Source organism: Pelophylax lessonae, assembly GCF_965119305.1.
Source record: "Pelophylax lessonae genome assembly, chromosome: 9".
Taxonomy (NCBI): domain Eukaryota; kingdom Metazoa; phylum Chordata; class Amphibia; order Anura; family Ranidae; genus Pelophylax; species Pelophylax lessonae.
In genome coordinates this window covers 41,346,886-41,363,524 of record NC_138776.1, presented here as the reverse complement: position 1 = coordinate 41,363,524, position 16,639 = coordinate 41,346,886, and the positions used below count along the sequence as shown (strand labels likewise).

The 16,639-nt window shown below is 45.1% G+C and overlaps 1 protein-coding gene across 7 annotated transcripts in view; it reads left to right on the top strand.

Annotated features, from left to right (window-relative positions):
• The window catches only part of SORCS1 (sortilin related VPS10 domain containing receptor 1), a 1,084,285-nt gene that overhangs the window by 965,544 nt on the left and 102,102 nt on the right, over window positions 1-16,639 (top strand). For all 7 annotated transcript variants that reach the window (XM_082267343.1, XM_082267340.1, XM_082267339.1 and 4 more), the window contains 2 exons: window positions 2,147-2,270; window positions 13,261-13,373. In XM_082267343.1, coding sequence (XP_082123469.1) covers window positions 2,147-2,270; window positions 13,261-13,373 — 237 coding nt within the window. The remainder of the gene's footprint in view (window positions 1-2,146; window positions 2,271-13,260; window positions 13,374-16,639) is intronic.

The following is a 16,639-nucleotide window of genomic DNA, read 5'->3' as shown; positions in this document are numbered from 1 at the left end:
AGTCGGGAGGGGATGAGGATTTACCACTAACCTTAGTCAGGCAGGGCTGAGGATTCCCTGCTGACGTCAGTCGGGAGGGGCTGAGGATTCCCCGCTGACGTCAGTCGGGAGGGGCTGAGGATTCCCCACTGACGTCAGTCGGGAGGGGATGAGGATTCCCCGCTGACGTCAGTCGGGAGGGGATGAGGATTCCCCCCTGACGTCAGTCGGGAGGGGATGAGGATTTACCACTAACCTTAGTCAGGCAGGGCTGAGGATTCCCTGCTGACGTCAGTCGGGAGGGGCTGAGGATTCCCCGCTGACATCAGTCGGGAGGGGCTGAGGATTCCCCGCTGACGTCAGTCGGGAGGGGATGAGGATTCCCCGCTGACGTCAGTCGGGAGGGGATGAGGATTCCCCGCTGACGTCAGTCGGGAGGGGATGAGGATTCCCCGCTGACGTCAGTCGGGAGGGGATGAGGATTCCCCGCTGACGTCAGTCGGGAGAGGCTGAGGATTCCCCACTGACGTCAGTCGGGAGGGGATGAGGATTCCCCACTGACGTCAGTCGGGAGGGGATGAGGATTTACCACTGACGTCAGTCGGGAGGGGCTGAGGATTCCCCACTGACGTCTGTCGGGAGTGGCTGAGGATTCCCCACTGACGTCAGTCGGGAGGGGCTGAGGATTCCCCACTGACGTCTGTCGGGAGTGGCTGAGGATTCCCCACTGACGTCAGTCGGGAGAGGCTGAGGATTCCCCGCTGACATCAGTCGGGAGAGGCTGAGGATTCCCCACTGACGTCAGTCAGAAGGGGCTGAAGATTCCTGGCTGACGTCAGTCAGGAGGGGAGGAGGAGAGGCTGAGAGGAGGAAAGAGGCGGCGGGTCACGTGAGCGGCAAATGGCGCTCTGAAAACTGGTAAAGAGCGGCTTATTTTTATAAAACACAGACACAGGGGCACACATGGTTATTAAACGGACGTAGACAGGATATGAAACTTTAAATGAACCTACAGCAGCAGGAGGGGGGGAGGGGGCGGGCACTGACACAGGAGCAGAGAGGCAGGGAGGGAGGACAGAGGAGGACAGGAGGGCTGCGGATGATGGAGGCACATAGACTGACCACATTGTCAGGGCTCAGCGGCCATGGTATACCGTGGTCAGTTTACAGAGGGGAGAACATAGCCAGGCAGGATCAGACCGGTATTTTAGGTGATAGAAGGGGCCAAATTACACATCACAAGCACTGTGCTGTATAACATGCTTTTAGGGAACAGGATCATTTTTTTTTTTTTTTTTTAGGTTAACAAATGATTTTAAAAAAATTCTGCCGTTTCCCCTTTAAAAATAAATATTCACAAGGCATGGCTTGCACAGTGACTGAGCTCGCTTTCATGACATAGTCAAAAAGGGGCGGAGCATGGGTGACCTTAAATTGATGCCCCCCCTGAAAAAAGTTCTGGGGACGCCTATGCTACCTGGAGATGTTCTGTACACAGAATGTATACTGACCACACCCCCAGAAACATCATTTCCTGCTTGTGTGATTGGCTCACCAATTTTCCCAGATGTCTGCACTAAGATACAAGTCAGATTTCTGGCATCCCCTGCAACAAAAATGTCATTTGTGATAAGATACTCCCAATAGGAACACGTCTAAAGGTGTGCAGGCCCAGCAGATTTCCTCATTAGTGCTCTGCAGCTGACACAGCTGATAGATAATTATGAAACCACTACCATTAGACCCACTCAGCACAGAGGAACAAACAATGATTTCTTCAGAATAACAAAATGTAGGAATCTGCAACAAAGTTTGTTATAATCCTTGTATTGTACAGAAATCACCCAGAGGGGGATGTTTTTGTATCAACAAAAATGGAGTTATACTTTAAAGGAATCTCTTATCCTTTCTCCAGCAAACAGGCACACGGTGGATTGTGTCAAAAAAAAAAAAGTCCATTACATCAGTTATTTCTCACGGCTCCAATGTTTTTACAGAAAACAGGCGGATTCCCAGGGCTGCGCTCTCAGCCTACGCTCTGCAGATGCCGGCTAGACCTCTACAATACATCCGATATATACTCTGTGCCAAGGACTATCCACACAGGTTAGCACAGCCCTTCTTTTACATTTCTCATCTCTCCTTTTTTTTTCTCCTTCCTCTGCAGCCAATCATCACCCTGGACAGAACTATCTCCTTCACCTTCGTGGCAGAGGGCATGAACAGCATCACCGTCCAGGTGACCGCAGGCAACGCCATCCTACAGGACACCAAAACCATCGCCGTCTATGGTGAGTGGGACATGTGACCAGGGCCGCTGATAGGGGGGGGACTACCAGTCCTCCTGTGGGGGACCCGGGCACACAGCAGGGGCCCCAACAGCACAGTGAATTGGTGTGGTCGGGCAGAGGGGCAATTTCAGAAGGAAAGCCACGTGTGGCTCTCTGCAGCAGTTAAAAAAAAACGTTTCTCCCCCCTCCTGCCAGCTTTCAGCTGCTGCAAGGAGAGACACAGACACAGGCTTAACTTTAAACTGATGACCTATAAAGATTTTTAAAGTGCTGCCTATGGGGACTTTCCTGTTTTTGTGTGTTTTTTTTTTTGAGGGGGGAGGGGGGACTTTGCGACCCTTTGCCACATTTCAGGCTACAAACATAAAGATATTAAACTGTAATTTTTTGTGAAGAATCAACAACAAGTGGGACACAATCATGAAGTGGAACGAAATTTATTGGATATTTCAAACTTTGTAAACAAATAAAAAACTGAAATTTGGGCTTGCAAAATTATTCAGCCCCCTTAAGTTAATACTTTGTAGCGCCACCTTTTGCTGCGATTACAGCTGTAAGTCGCTTGGGGTATGTCTCTATCAGTTTTGCACATCGAGAGACTGAAATTTTTGCCCATTCCTCCTTGCAAAACAGCTTGAGCTCAGTGATGTTGGATGGAGAGCGTTTGTGAACAGCAGTTTTCAGTTCTTTCCACAGATTCTCGATTGGATTCAGGTCTGGACTTTGACTTGGCCATTCTAACACCTGGATATGTTTATTTGTGAACCATTCCATTGTAGATTTTGCTTTATGTTTTGGATCATTGTCTTGATGGAAGACAAATCTCCGTGCCAGTCTCAGGTCTTTTGCAGACTCCATCAGGTTTTCTTCCAGAATGGTCCTGTATTTGGCTCCATCCATCTTACCATCAATTTTCATCTTCCCTGTCCCTGCTGAAGAAAAGCAGGCCCAAACCATGATTCTGCCATCACCATGTTTGACAGTGGGGATGGTGTGTTCAGGGTGATGAGCTGTGTTGCTTTTACGCCAAACATAACGTTTTGCATTGTTGCCAAAGTTTGATTTTGGTTTCATCTGACCAGAGCACCTTCTTCCACATGTTTGGTGTCTCCCAGGTGGCTTGTGGCAAACATTAAATGACACTTTTTATGGATATCTTTAAGAAATGGCTTTCTTCTTGCCACTCTTCCATAAAGGCCAGATTTGTGCAGTATACGACTGATTGTTGTCCTATGGACAGAGTCTCCCACCTCAGCTGTAGATCTCTGCAGTTCATCCAGAGTGATCATGGGCCTCTTGGCTGCATCTCTGATCAGTCTTCTCCTTGTATGAGCTGAAAGTTTAGAGGGACGGCCAGGTCTTCGTAGATTTGCAGTGGTCTGATACTCCTTCCATTTCAATATTATCGCTTGCACAGTGCTCCTTGGGATGTTTAAAGTTTGGGAAATCTTTTTGTATCCAAATCCGGCTTTAAACTTCTCCACAACAGTATCTCGGACCTGCCTGGTGTGTTCCTTGTTCTTCATGATGCTCTCTGCGCTTTAAACGGACCTCTGAGACTATCACAGTGCAGGCCCATTTATACGGAGACTTGATTACACACAGGTGGATTCTATTTATCATCATTAGTCATTTAGGTCAACATTGGATCATTCAGAGATCCTCACTGAACTTCTGGAGAGAGTTTGCTGCACTGAAAGTAAAGGGGCTGAATAATTTTGCACGCCCAATTTTTCAGTTTTTTATTTGTTAACATAGTTTGAAATATCCAATAAATTTCATTCCACTTCATGATTGTGTCCCACTTGTTGTTGATTCTTCACAAAAAATTACAGTTTTTTATCTTTATGTTTGAAGCCTGAAATGTGGCAAAAGGCCGCAAAGTTCAAGGGGGCCGAATACTTTCGCAAGGCACTGTGTATATATATATATATATATATATATATATATACATATATATATATGTGTGTGTGTGTGTGTGTGTTTGTGTGTGTGTGTGTGTGTATGTATATATATATATATTTTTCTTTTTAAATATGCGTTTGATATATAACTGCCCAAATATGTGAAATAAAAAATTGCAACGACAACCATTTTATTTTCCTGGGTCTCTGCTTTCAGAAAATGTGTATTTGTGGGTGGTTTATAGTAATATCTAGCAAAAAAAATACAGATTTTAACATGAGTGAAAAGAAATGTAAAAACTGCCCTGCTAGGCAAGTGGTTAATCCCTATGATCATTGGCTCCAGCTAGTGGTCAAAATGGGGTAAAGTTTTCTTTAATACCCCAATGAGAAATTATTCAGCGTTTGGCCACTAGATGGAGCTGACGATCATAAGAATGACTCTTTTACAGAAATACGGGGAAATTTCGCCCAGCCTGCAGGAATGTGTGTGTTGTTTGTCCAATATCTTTTTAAATAGATGTTCCCAGTGGTGTAACAGTAAAGGATATAGCTGGGATGAGGCAACCGCTCCTGCAGGTATCTTCACCACTATCCATGACTTTTTTGTTGTTAAAGTGGATCTGTCCTATTTGCTGTGATATTTTCATAGGATTTCATCTATGGAAATGTTTGACCATTCTTCAAGAAGCACATTTGCCAGGTCAGACACTGATGTGGACGAGAAGTTCTGCTTCGCAGTCTCCGCTCTAATTCCTCGCAAAGGTGTTCTATCGGGTTGAGGTCACTTTGTGCAGGACAGTCAAGTTCCTCCACCCCAAACTCGCTCATCCATGTCTTTATGGACCTTGCTTTGTGCACTGGTGCGCAGTCATGTTGGAACAGGAAGGGGCCATCCCCAAACTGTTCCCACAAAGTTGGGAGCATAAAATTGTCCAAAATGTCTTGGTATGCTGATGCCTTAAGAGTTCCCTTCACTGGAACTAAGGAACAGAAATGGCTAGTGAATGGGGGAGGTAACGGATAAGACCCACATCCCTAAAACAAAAAGTAAAGGGAGAAGAAACCCCCCTAATGGGACTTTAACAGTCTTTATCCTGATGGTTAATAATGACCACAATTTGGGTTATTATTAACCATCAGCAGGGCTTTTTTTCTCAGAGAATAGGTGCAGGAACTCCCCCTTCTAAGTTACTTTGTGTCTCCGCCCCCTACCCACCTCCGAGCACTAACCCTTGGTTCCACCCCTTCCAACCTCCGAGCACTGACCCTTGGTTCCACCCCTTCCAGCCTCCGAGCACTGACCATTGGTTCCTCCCCTTCCAACCTCCGATCACTGACCCTTGGTTCCACCCCTTCCAACCTCCGAGCACTGACCCTTGGTTCCACCCCTTCCAACCTCCGAGCACTAACCCTTGGTTCCACCCTTTCCAACCTCCGAGCACTAACCCTTGGTTCCACCCCTTCCAACCTCCGAACACTGACCCTTGGTTCCACCCCTTCCAACCTCCGAGCACTGACCCTTGGTTCCACCCCTTCCAACCTCCGAGCACTGACCCTTGGTTCCACCCCTTCCAATCTCCGAGCACTGACCCTTGGTTCCACCCCTTCCAACCTCCGAGCACTGACCCTTGGTTCCACCCCTTCCAACCTCCGAGCACTGACCCTTGGTTCCACCCCTTCCAACCTCCGAGCACTGACCCTTGGTTCCACCCCTTCCAACCTCCGAGCACTGACCCTTGGTTCCACCACTTCCAACCTCCGAGCACTGACCCTTGGTTCCACCCCCTACCCAGCTTCCAGTACAGCCCCTTTTGGAGAATATAGAGGCAAGTATAATTTTGTATTGGAATGTATAGTATTAGGTTATAACAAGAAAAGCAATAAAATAGATCCCCCACAGCCAGCAGCAATAGACCCCCCCCCCCCAGCAGCAGAAAAAGATCTCCCAGCAGTCAACTTTAATAGACTCTCTAGCAGCCAGCAACAGTGGACCCCTCCCTAAACAGTAGATCCCTTCTAGCAACAATTAACCCTTAGTATCAAAAGATCCTCCACCAGCAACAATAGATTGCCATGCAAAACTAGATCCCCATACGGTAACAATAGATCTCCCAGCAGCCAGCATCAGTAGACCCTCCAGCACCCATTGGAGGAGCCGGAACTGCGTTCCCCACATTCCCGCTGAAAAAAAGCCCTGACCATCCGGATAAAGACTGTTAAAGTCCCATTAGGGGGGTTTCTTCTCCCTTTCCACTGGAACTAGAGGGCCAAGCCAAACCCCTGAAAAACAAACCCACACCATAATCCCCCCCCCCCCCTCCACCAAATGATTTGGACCAGTGCACAAAGCAAGGTCCATAAAGACATGGATGAGCGAGTTTGGGGTGTAAGAACTTGATAGTCCTGACCTCAACCCAATAGAACACCTTTGGGATGAATAAGTGCGCAGACTGCGAGCCAGGCCTTCTCATCCAATATATATGCCTGACTTCACAAATGCCCTTCTGGAAGAATGGTGAAACATTCCCATAGACACACTCCTAAACCTTGTGGACAGCCTTCCCAGAAGAGTTGAAGCTGTTATAGCTGCAAAGGGTGGGCCAACTATGGACTGAGACTGGGATGTCATTAATGTGTATGTAAAGGCAGGCGTCCCAATACTTTTGGTAATATAGTGTGTATACAGCCCCCTGCCTGCACCTCCATCAGCTATCATGCATAGAGAAGCACAGAGACCCAGTGAGGACATCATTGGGTCTAAAATGAGGTATGAAATTAAAATGGAAACTGAGACATTTTATTAGCAAGTTGATGAGGAGGAAAGAGGAAGCGGGGAAGGCAAACAATAAGCAGATTGCTGACTTTCTGGTATGTTTGATCAGTGAGTCAAAGTACTGAAATCAGACAGCCAGGCGGTTTGTATTTTCAGATCTGTCTGTGATCTCTGAGTACAAGTTTCCATCCAAGGCCAGTTCCAGTCCAAGCGATGCATTGAAGAAGTTATATGAACCCGATCCCCAGAGCGATCCCCGAAGACTTACCGCTAATGCAGCGCTGCACCTCTTCCCACTTATTTTACACCCACCCATTTTGGCTTCCCAGGTCCCTCCCCTCCACCCCCACCTCCACCTCCCCCCTAATCAACATGCAAATTACATATTTAATCAAAACTTTGTCTATTTTAATTGTGTGCCTTATTTAAGACCCAGTGATGCAATCACTAGGTCTCTGTGCTTCTCTGTGCACTGCAAGCAGATTATGGCTGGTGGGAGGGGCCACCAGGGTGCGGTACATAGCTTCCTGAAAACATCACAGCACCCTCCCGCCGTACTCCTCTCAGCTCTGATGTAAGCAGTGGGAGGGGTCATGCACATTTATAAAATATAGTGGTCAGTCTGGAGGAGAAGGCATTCCAAGGCTGTATTTGCAATGCAAACCAGCCTAGGTAACGCCCACTTGTAATCCTGAGCCTCCATGATTGGAAGAACTGAAATCCAATGAAGAAAAGGGGCGGACCAAGGACAGTCAGAAAAGCTAAACGATGGTGGATGTCAGGACCGGGGAAAGAGGTGGGCAGGAGGGGCCCCTGGGCACTGTGGTATCATGTGAGGTAGGGGGACACAAAGTGGAGATTGGGGGGAGGAGATTTGTGCTTGGAGGGGGGATTTGGGGGGCAGCAGGGGGTAAGAATTGTTCTAAAAGGGGACATTTGGGGAGAAGTGCTAGGAGTGGTGATTTAGGGGGATTTGTGTTGGGAGGGGGGATGGGGGAAGAGGATTTGTGCTAGGAGGGGAGCTTTGGGAGTTTGTGCTAGAAAAGGTAATATGTTAGAGGGGGAGGGAAATTGTTTTTGGAGAGAATTTGTGCTAGAAGGGAGGATTTGTACTTAAAGGGGATTTTTTTTTGGAGGGGGGGTGGTGAGCTAGGAGGGAAATGGGGGAGATTTGTGCTAGGAGGGGGGTTTGGAGTGGGGGGGGTGATGGGGAATTTGTGCTAGGAGGGGGGGGGGTTTGTGCTAGGAAAGGTCATATGGTGGGGGGGGGGGGGGAATTGTGCTAGGAGTGGAAATTGATTTGGAGAGGATTTGTGCTGGGAGGAGGGATCTGTGATAGGAGAGAATTTTTTTTTTTTGTTGGGGGGGGGGGGGGGTGGATTTGAGCTAGGAGGAAGATGTGGAGGGGGGGGGGTTGTGATTGGAGGGGACATTTCTTTGGGGGAGTGGGGATTTGAACTAGGAGGGAGCTAAAGGGGGAGGGGGTGGTATTTATGCTAGGAGGGGCATTTTTTTTGGAGAGATTTGTGCTAGAAGGACTGAATGGGGGGGGGAGATTTGTGCTTGGAGGGGGACACTTTTTTGGGGAGAGGATCTAAGCTAGCGGGGAGAAAGGGGGGATTTGTGCTAGGAGGGGACATTTCTTTGGGGAGAGGATTTAAGGATTTAAGCTAGCAGGGAGATTTGGGGGGGGGGGGGGGGTTGCTAGGATGGGAAATTGTTTTGGGAGAAGATTTGTGCTAAAAGGACTGAATGGGGGGGGGATTTGTGCTTGGAGGGGACACTTTTTTGAGGAGAGGATTTGAGCTAGCGGGGAGATGGGGGGGCTATTTGTGCTAGGAGGGGAAACGGTTTTGGAGATGATTTGTGCTAGTAGGACTGAATGGGGGGGTTGTGCTTGGAGGGGGCATTTTTTTGGGGAGAGGATTTGCGCTAGAAGGGAGGTGGGGGGGGAGTGAATTTTTGCTAGGAGGGGAAATAGCTTTTGGAGAGGATTTGTGCTGGTAGGACTGAATGGGGGGGGGGGTGTTTGTGCTAGGAGTAGAGGGGACGGAAAGAGGATGTGTATTCGGAGAGGAATTTTGAGGGATTTGTGCTAGAAGGGGTGAATTTGTATTTTTTTTTTGAAGGGGAGAGCATTTGTGCTGGGGGGGGGGGGGATTTCAGCAGGGGAAGTGGATTTGTTTTGGAAGGAGGGGAAATGTATGCTTAGAGGATAAGCATGCAGATTAGTGCTCAATTTTTTTTTTTTTGGGGGGGGGGGGGGCGGTGGTTTGCTCATACATGGTGGGGGGGGGGCGGCACAGTCTAGAATGTTGGCCTTAGACTCTAGCAGACCTTGTCCCAGCACTGGACATCCTCCACTTAGGAAATAAAGGGGGGGTTCTATCTGACTTGTTGCAGCTTCTAATGCACGTTGTGAGAAGCTTGCAGTGTGCAGTGAAAGTGATGTGAGTAGAGGAGAGGAGAGGATCCGGCACTGGCAGACTGAAGGGAAGGCCGGAGCACCACTTCCAGTACAATGGGTAATTTTCCCTGTGGGGTGGAATAGAAATCTATATTGTGTAGATGTTTGGCTCATTAGTAATCCCATGGACGGATATCTTTAGCAGACAGATTAATGCAACTTTCCATCCCGCCAGGTAATGCCGACCATTCAGTCCATGCACGCACCTAATTGGATAATTACTAACCTGCGCGGTGGCGTACCGCCGCATATAATGGCCACTTGACTTATTTTACTTAATTTAGTTTTTTTGCATTTAGTTGTAAATCATTAGTTTAAATATACGGCTTAAAATCGCAAATTGCGGAGGGCTGGGGGGGTGATAAATATATCATTTAGTGTTTTTAATTACAATGTATCGTCTGCTGGAAATGTCTAATTGTAGGTTTTATTGTAGAAAAATGCCCTTTATGGGGCCGTATTGCCTAAACCCGTCTGCTACTCCAAGCTCTCCAGCTCTGCGATTTCACAATTAAAACTACAAAGGGCCGGTCTGTAGGCCGAGGCAAGGCTGTCCGCTCTTCTTTACCCCTCCCCCCAGAAGGCTCCTCCAATCTCCACTTCATTTGTACAAATGAGAGCTTATAAAAAGTTTGTGAAAAAATAAATATATATTACTAAATATGTGCAAAATGTGGATTAGTATATATAGTATTTTTTCACTATATATACTAATCCACATTTTGCACATATTTATTGATATATATTTATTTTTGCACACAAGTTTATGTTTACACTAGTGTTTAGTTGAGCGCAATCTTATATTTAGTATTATATATTTATTTTTTCACATTCTACGTATTCATGTGCTGATTGCAGCTTCTAATTTTAGGAATTCTCCTACACTATTTTTATATTTTGTTATATATATTTTTATTCTTTATTTAATTGGTTTTCACATCCTTTTGCGCAGGTTAGTTGGTTTTATCACCACACCATTTCTCTTATAAAAAGTTTGGCCTAGCTAGTTCATTCGTTCTCTGTGATTGGGACAACATGGAATGTCCTCCTGCTATTTCCTGTACAGGTCGAATGTTATTCATTGGTATCTGTCTGCCTAAAGGCCAGCTTTGAAAGAAGTGTCGGACCCGGTTCACATTCACAACGACTTTGGAGCACGTCACATCAGAAGTCACACCCCATTCAGTGCAATGGAACTTTTCTAATAGGAGCGAATTGAGTCGCTCCAACTTAAAAAAAAGTTCCTGCACTACTTTTGATGTGGCTTTGGCAGGACTTGCATTGACTTCTATGAAAGAAGTCATGCTGGGATTGGGCGGTAGTATGAACCGGGGCTTATTGTGGTTTTTGATAGTAGGCAGTGGATTTATAGCCTGTGTGGTTACATTATAGCTTGTGTCTGGAGTTCAGACTTTATTTCTTTTTTAATATGCCCAGAGTTCCACTTTACCCACTAGACCTCCGGAAGATTTACCCCCCCCCCCCCACTTCATGACCAGACCATTTTTTTGCTGTTCGACACTGCGTTACTTTAACTGACAATTGCACACTCATGTGACGCTGTACCCAAACTAAATTTATATTATTTTTCCCCACAAATAGAGCTTTCTTTTGGTGGTATTTTTCTTTTGGTTGTATTTTTCTTTTGGTGGTATTTTTCTTTTGGTGGTATTTTTATTTTGGTGTATTTTTTATTTTGGTGGTATTTTTATTTTGGTGTATTTTTTACTTTGGTGGTATTTTTCTTTTGGTGGTATTTTTATTTTGGTGTATTTTTTATTTTGGTGGTATTTTTATTTTGGTGTATTTTTTACTTTGGTGGTATTTTTCTTTTGGTGGTATTTTTCTTTTGGCGGTATTTTTTATTTTGGTTGTATTTTTCTTTTGGTGGTGTTTTTCTTTTGGTGGTATTTTTGTTTTGGTGTATTTTTTATTTTGGTGTATTTTTTACTTTGGTGGTATTTTTCTTTTGGTGGTATTTTTCTTTTGGTGGTATTTTTTATTTTGGTGGTATTTTTCTTTTGGTGGTATTTTTCTTTTGGTGGTATTTTTATTTTGGTGGTATTTTTTATTTTGGTGGTATTTTTATTTTGGTGTATTTTTTACTTTGGTGGTATTTTTATTTTGGTGGTAATTTTATTTTGGTGGTATTTTTGTTTTGGTGGTATTTTTGTTTTGGTGTATTTTTTATTTTGGTGGTATTTTTATTTTGGTGGTATTTTTATTTTGGTGTATTTTTTCTTTTGGTGGTATTTTTTTATTTTGGTATATTTTTTATTTTGGTGGTATTTTTATTTTGGTGGTATTCACCACTGGATTTTTTTATTTTTTATGCTATAAACAAACAATGAACAATGTTTAAAAAAAAAAAAAAAAAAAAACCAATAAAACATCCCAAAAAAAAATATCTAATTTCTTCTTAAATTTTGGCCAATATAAATTCTGCTACATATTTTTGGTTAAAAAAAAAATCCCAATAGGCGTATATTGATGCGTATATTGATTGGTTGAAGCAAACGTTATAGCGTCTACAAATTTCGGGATTTATTCTGGAAATTTTTTCGTTTTTTATACTAGAAATGGTGGCGATCAGTGACATATAGCAGGACTGTGATAGTATGGCGGGTAGTCTGCCACTAGCTGACACATTGTGGGGACCAGTGACACCAATACAGTGATCAGTGCTCAAAATATGCAATGTCACTGTACTGATGAAAATGGCTGGGAAGGAGTTAACATTTAGGGCGATTAAAGGTTTAAATGTGTGCCTAGCCAGTGTTTGGTGAGTTTACTGTGAGCTGCTTTTACTAAGGGATGTTGTGGCTCTTATTCCCTATTTGTGCTAGGAGGGGAAATTTGGTGGGTGGGGGGGTATTTGTGTTGGGAGGAGGATGAAGGAAGAGGATTTCTGCTAGAAGGGGGTTATGGTTGGGAGGGGATTTGTGCTAATAGGGATGATTGGGGGGGGGGGGGGTATGTGTGCTAGGAGGGGACATTTGGTTGTGTATGTGTGCTAGGAGTGGTGATTTTTTTTTTTTTTTTGCTAGAAGAGGTAATATGGTAGGAAGGGGATTTGGGGGGGGGGGGGCTATGTATGCTAGAAGAGGGGACATTTTGGGGGGAATTTGTGCTAGCAGGGGGTATGGGGGAAGAGGATTTGTGCTAGTAGGAGGGTTTGTTTTTTGTTTTTTTTTTTGGGGGGGGGGGGGGTTTGCTAGAAGAGGTAATATGGTAGGGAGGGGCATTTGGGCTATTAGGAATTATTAGGGGGTATTTGTACTAGGAGGTGAAATTTGGGTGTGTGTGCTAGGAGTGGTGATTTTGAGGGATCTGTGTTGGGAGAGGGGGATGGGGAAAATGATTTGTGCTAGAAGGGGGGATTTGTGCTGGGAGGGGGATGGGGGGAAAAGGATTTGTGCTAGGAGGGGGGATTTTTTTTTTTTTTTTTGCTAGAAGAGGTAATATGGTAGGGATGGTATTTGTGCTATTAGGAATGATTAGTGGGTACTTGTGCTAGGAGGGGGGATTTGGAGGGGGGGGTGTGCTAGAAGGGGGGATTTGTCCTGGGAAGTGGGGATTTGGAGTGGGGGGGGGGCATTTGTGCTAGAAGGGGGGATTTGTGCTGGGAGGAGGGGGTTTGGATTGGGGGTAGAGGATGTGTACTTGGAGGGGAAATTTTGGGGGTCAAGGATTTGTGCTAGGAGGGGTGATTTGGAGTGGTGTTTCAGCTCCTTATTGAACCTATAAAGTGACGTTTAGTGGGGTCCTCCTGTGTATGGTGGTCTCATTTCCATGTTCTCCTGTAATAGACCCTGACAGCGTTCTCTGAATCCTTTATTCCAGAACAGTTCCAGTCACTCCGCTTGTCCTTCTCTCCCAATCTGGACGACTACAACCCCGACATCCCGGAATGGAGGCGGGACATCGGCCGTGTCATTAAGAGAGCCCTCATGTATGTAAGTGTCAAAGGAAGGTCTTCATTACGTGTTCTGTGCAGTCCTATAGCACTGGAGGGTCCCAAAAAAATGTACATTACCTTATAAATTGTTCAGAAATTGCAGGATTGTTTGGGCTCAATGAGCTCAGTGTCAGGCTGGAGTCATGGGGGAGTTTCTATAAACCATCCAACGTTCTATCATCATCCTTCCTCCGTGATTCTTAGACTCAGCTGCTCCTATTCATCAAGTGTGATTGGTAAGGCATGCTAAACTGATATTGACTAATATATATATATATACAAGGATGAGAGCACCACAAATCAATAATAAGTCCAGTAAATGTTTATTGATTATGATCCCAACGAGAGGTCAGAAGGCATAGCCAACGCATTTCGGGGCTCGCAAATCCCCCTTCATCAAAGCTAACATGCTGCTAATTATTGATGATCATACCGGTGGGAAGCAAAGATGAAATATTCACAGCTCTGACTGCCTAATTCTCATTTCCCGCTACTAACTGACTCGTTAGGTCTGTAGACACTTGACCTCTGGAAGATTCTACCCCCCCCCCCCCCTTCATGACCAGACCATTTCTTTGCTATTCGGTACTGCGCTATTTTATTTGCCAATTACGCAGTCATACAACACTACACACAAATAAAATTTTTGTATCATTTTTTTTCGCAGAAATAGAGCTTTGCTTTGATGGTATTTGATTACCTCTGGAATTTTTATTTTTGAAATTTATATAATTGTTTTTCACAGAAATAGAGCTTTATTTTAGTGGTATTTGATTACCTAGGCTGGTGGAAGAGTAGCCTGGTGGGCTAACATTTCCTGCAGTGGTAGAGCTGGACTCCTGTCTACAAGGGAGTTGGAGTTACTCACATTGTGATATTTTCTAAGGGACTGAGAGTTCCTAGCCTGTAAGGGGCTGTTGCTGATCTAACTGAGACTGTTACCTACTAAAGAGGGATCAATCAGAGCTGTACAGACCAAAGAGGGATCAATCAGAGCTGTACAGACCAAAGAGGGATCAATCAGAGCTGTACAGACCAAAGAGGGATCAATCAGAGCTGTACAGACCAAAGAGGGATCAATCAGAGCTGTACAGACTAAAGAGGGATCAATCAGAGCTGTACAGACCAAAGAGGGATCAATCAGAGCTGTACAGACCAAAGAGGGATCAATCAGAGCTGTACTGACCAAAGAGGGATCAATCAGAGCTGTACAGACCAAAGAGGGATCAATCAGAGCTGTACAGACCAAAGAGGGATCAATCAGAGCTGTACAGACTAAAGAGGGATCAATCAGAGCTGTACAGACCAAAGAGGGATCAATCAGAGCTGTACAGACTAAAGAGGGATCAATCAGAGCTGTACAGACCAAAGAGGGATCAATCAGAGCTGTACAGACCAAAGAGGGATCAATCAGAGCTGTACAGACCAAAGAGGGATCAATCAGAGCTGTACAGACTAAAGAGGGATCAATCAGAGCTGTACAGACCAAAGGGGGATCAATCAGAGCTGTACAGACCAAAGAGGGATCAATCAGAGCTGTACAGACCAAAGAGGGATCAATCATAGATGTACAGACCAAAGAGGGATCAATCAGAGCTGTACAGACCAAAGGGGGATCAATCAGAGCTGAACTGACCAAAGAGGGATCAATCAGAGCTGAACTGACCAAAAAGGGATCAATCAGAGCTGTACAGACCAAAGAGGGATCAATCAGAGCTGTAAAGACCAAAGAGGGATCAATCAGAGCTGAACTGACCAAAGGGGGATCAATCAGAGCTGTACTGACCAAAGAGGGATCAATCAGAGCTGTACAGACCAAAGAGGGATCAATCAGAGCTGAACTGACCAAAGAGGGATCAATCAGAGCTGTACAGACCAAAGAGGGATCAATCAGAGCTGAACTGACCAAAGAGGGATCAATCAGAGCTGAACTGACCAAAAAGGGATCAATCAGAGCTGTACAGACCAAAGAGGGATCAATCAGAGCTGAACTGACCAAAGAGGGATCAATCAGAGCTGTACTGACCAAAGAGGGATCAATCAGAGCTGTACAGACCAAAGAGGGATCAATCAGAGCTGTACAGACCAAAGAGGGATCAATCAGAGCTGTACTGACCAAAGAGGGATCAATCAGAGCTGTACAGACCAAAGAGGGATCAATTAGAGCTGTACAGACCAAAGAGGGATCAATCAGAGCTGTACAGACCAAAGAGGGGGAATCAATTGGAGTTCTACATGTAGCAATATTTCCAGGCCTGGGGCCTGAGGTGGGTTTCACCTGTTTCTGGAAGAAGTTTCCAGAATATAGGGTAGGGAGATTCCACTGCCCAGTAAGAATCCAGGGAAGGTTCCTGTTCTCTTGGGGCTGCTGCCCCTGCAGGCAGGATTTCTGAGCATTACTGAGTAAGGGATTGCAGTCTGGGCCTCAGCAAGAGTTAAGCTGGATACACACTATACAACTTTTGTTTTTAGATTTCCTTTAGATTTACCTTCTAATTCTAAAAAAACAATATTTTTCACATTCTGCTATATAACATTCCCAATAAAAAAAAAAAATGATACAATCAAATGTTTTCATCATTTTAGGCCAATTCGTATTCTGCTACATATTTTTAGTAAAAAAAAAAAATTCCCAATGAGTGTATATTGATTGGTTTGTACAAAAGTTATCATGTCTACAAACTAGGGACAAGATTTATGTCATTTTTATTAATTAATTAATTTATTTTTTTTACTAGTAATGGCGGCGATCTGCGATTTTTAGTGGGACTATGACATTGCGGCAGACAGATCGGACCCCTAACTGACATTTTTGACACTTTTGAGGGGACCAGTGACATTACTACAGTAATCAGTGCTAAAAATATGCACTGTTACTGTAATAATGACACTGGCAGGGAAGGGGTTAACATCAGGGTTAAATATGTCCCTAGGGAGTGCTTGCCAACTGTGTGGGGGAGGTGCTCTGACTGGGGGAACACAGACACCTGTGTTCTTGCTTAGCAGAAACACAAAATCTCTATCTTCCTCCCGATCAGAACGGCGATCTGCCTATTTTACATAGGCAGACCGCCGTTCTGTGTCTCTCGGGAACGATCGTGGGTAGCCGGCAGACATCGGGCCTGCTGGACCCGCAGATTGACTCCCCATCAAGCCAATCAGCGCGCATGATAGGGGTGATCAAAGGGTTAAATGTGAGCCTAGGTGGTGCTTTCTAACTGTGAGGGGGTGGGCTTGTGGAATCAACACAGAGACCTGCGATCC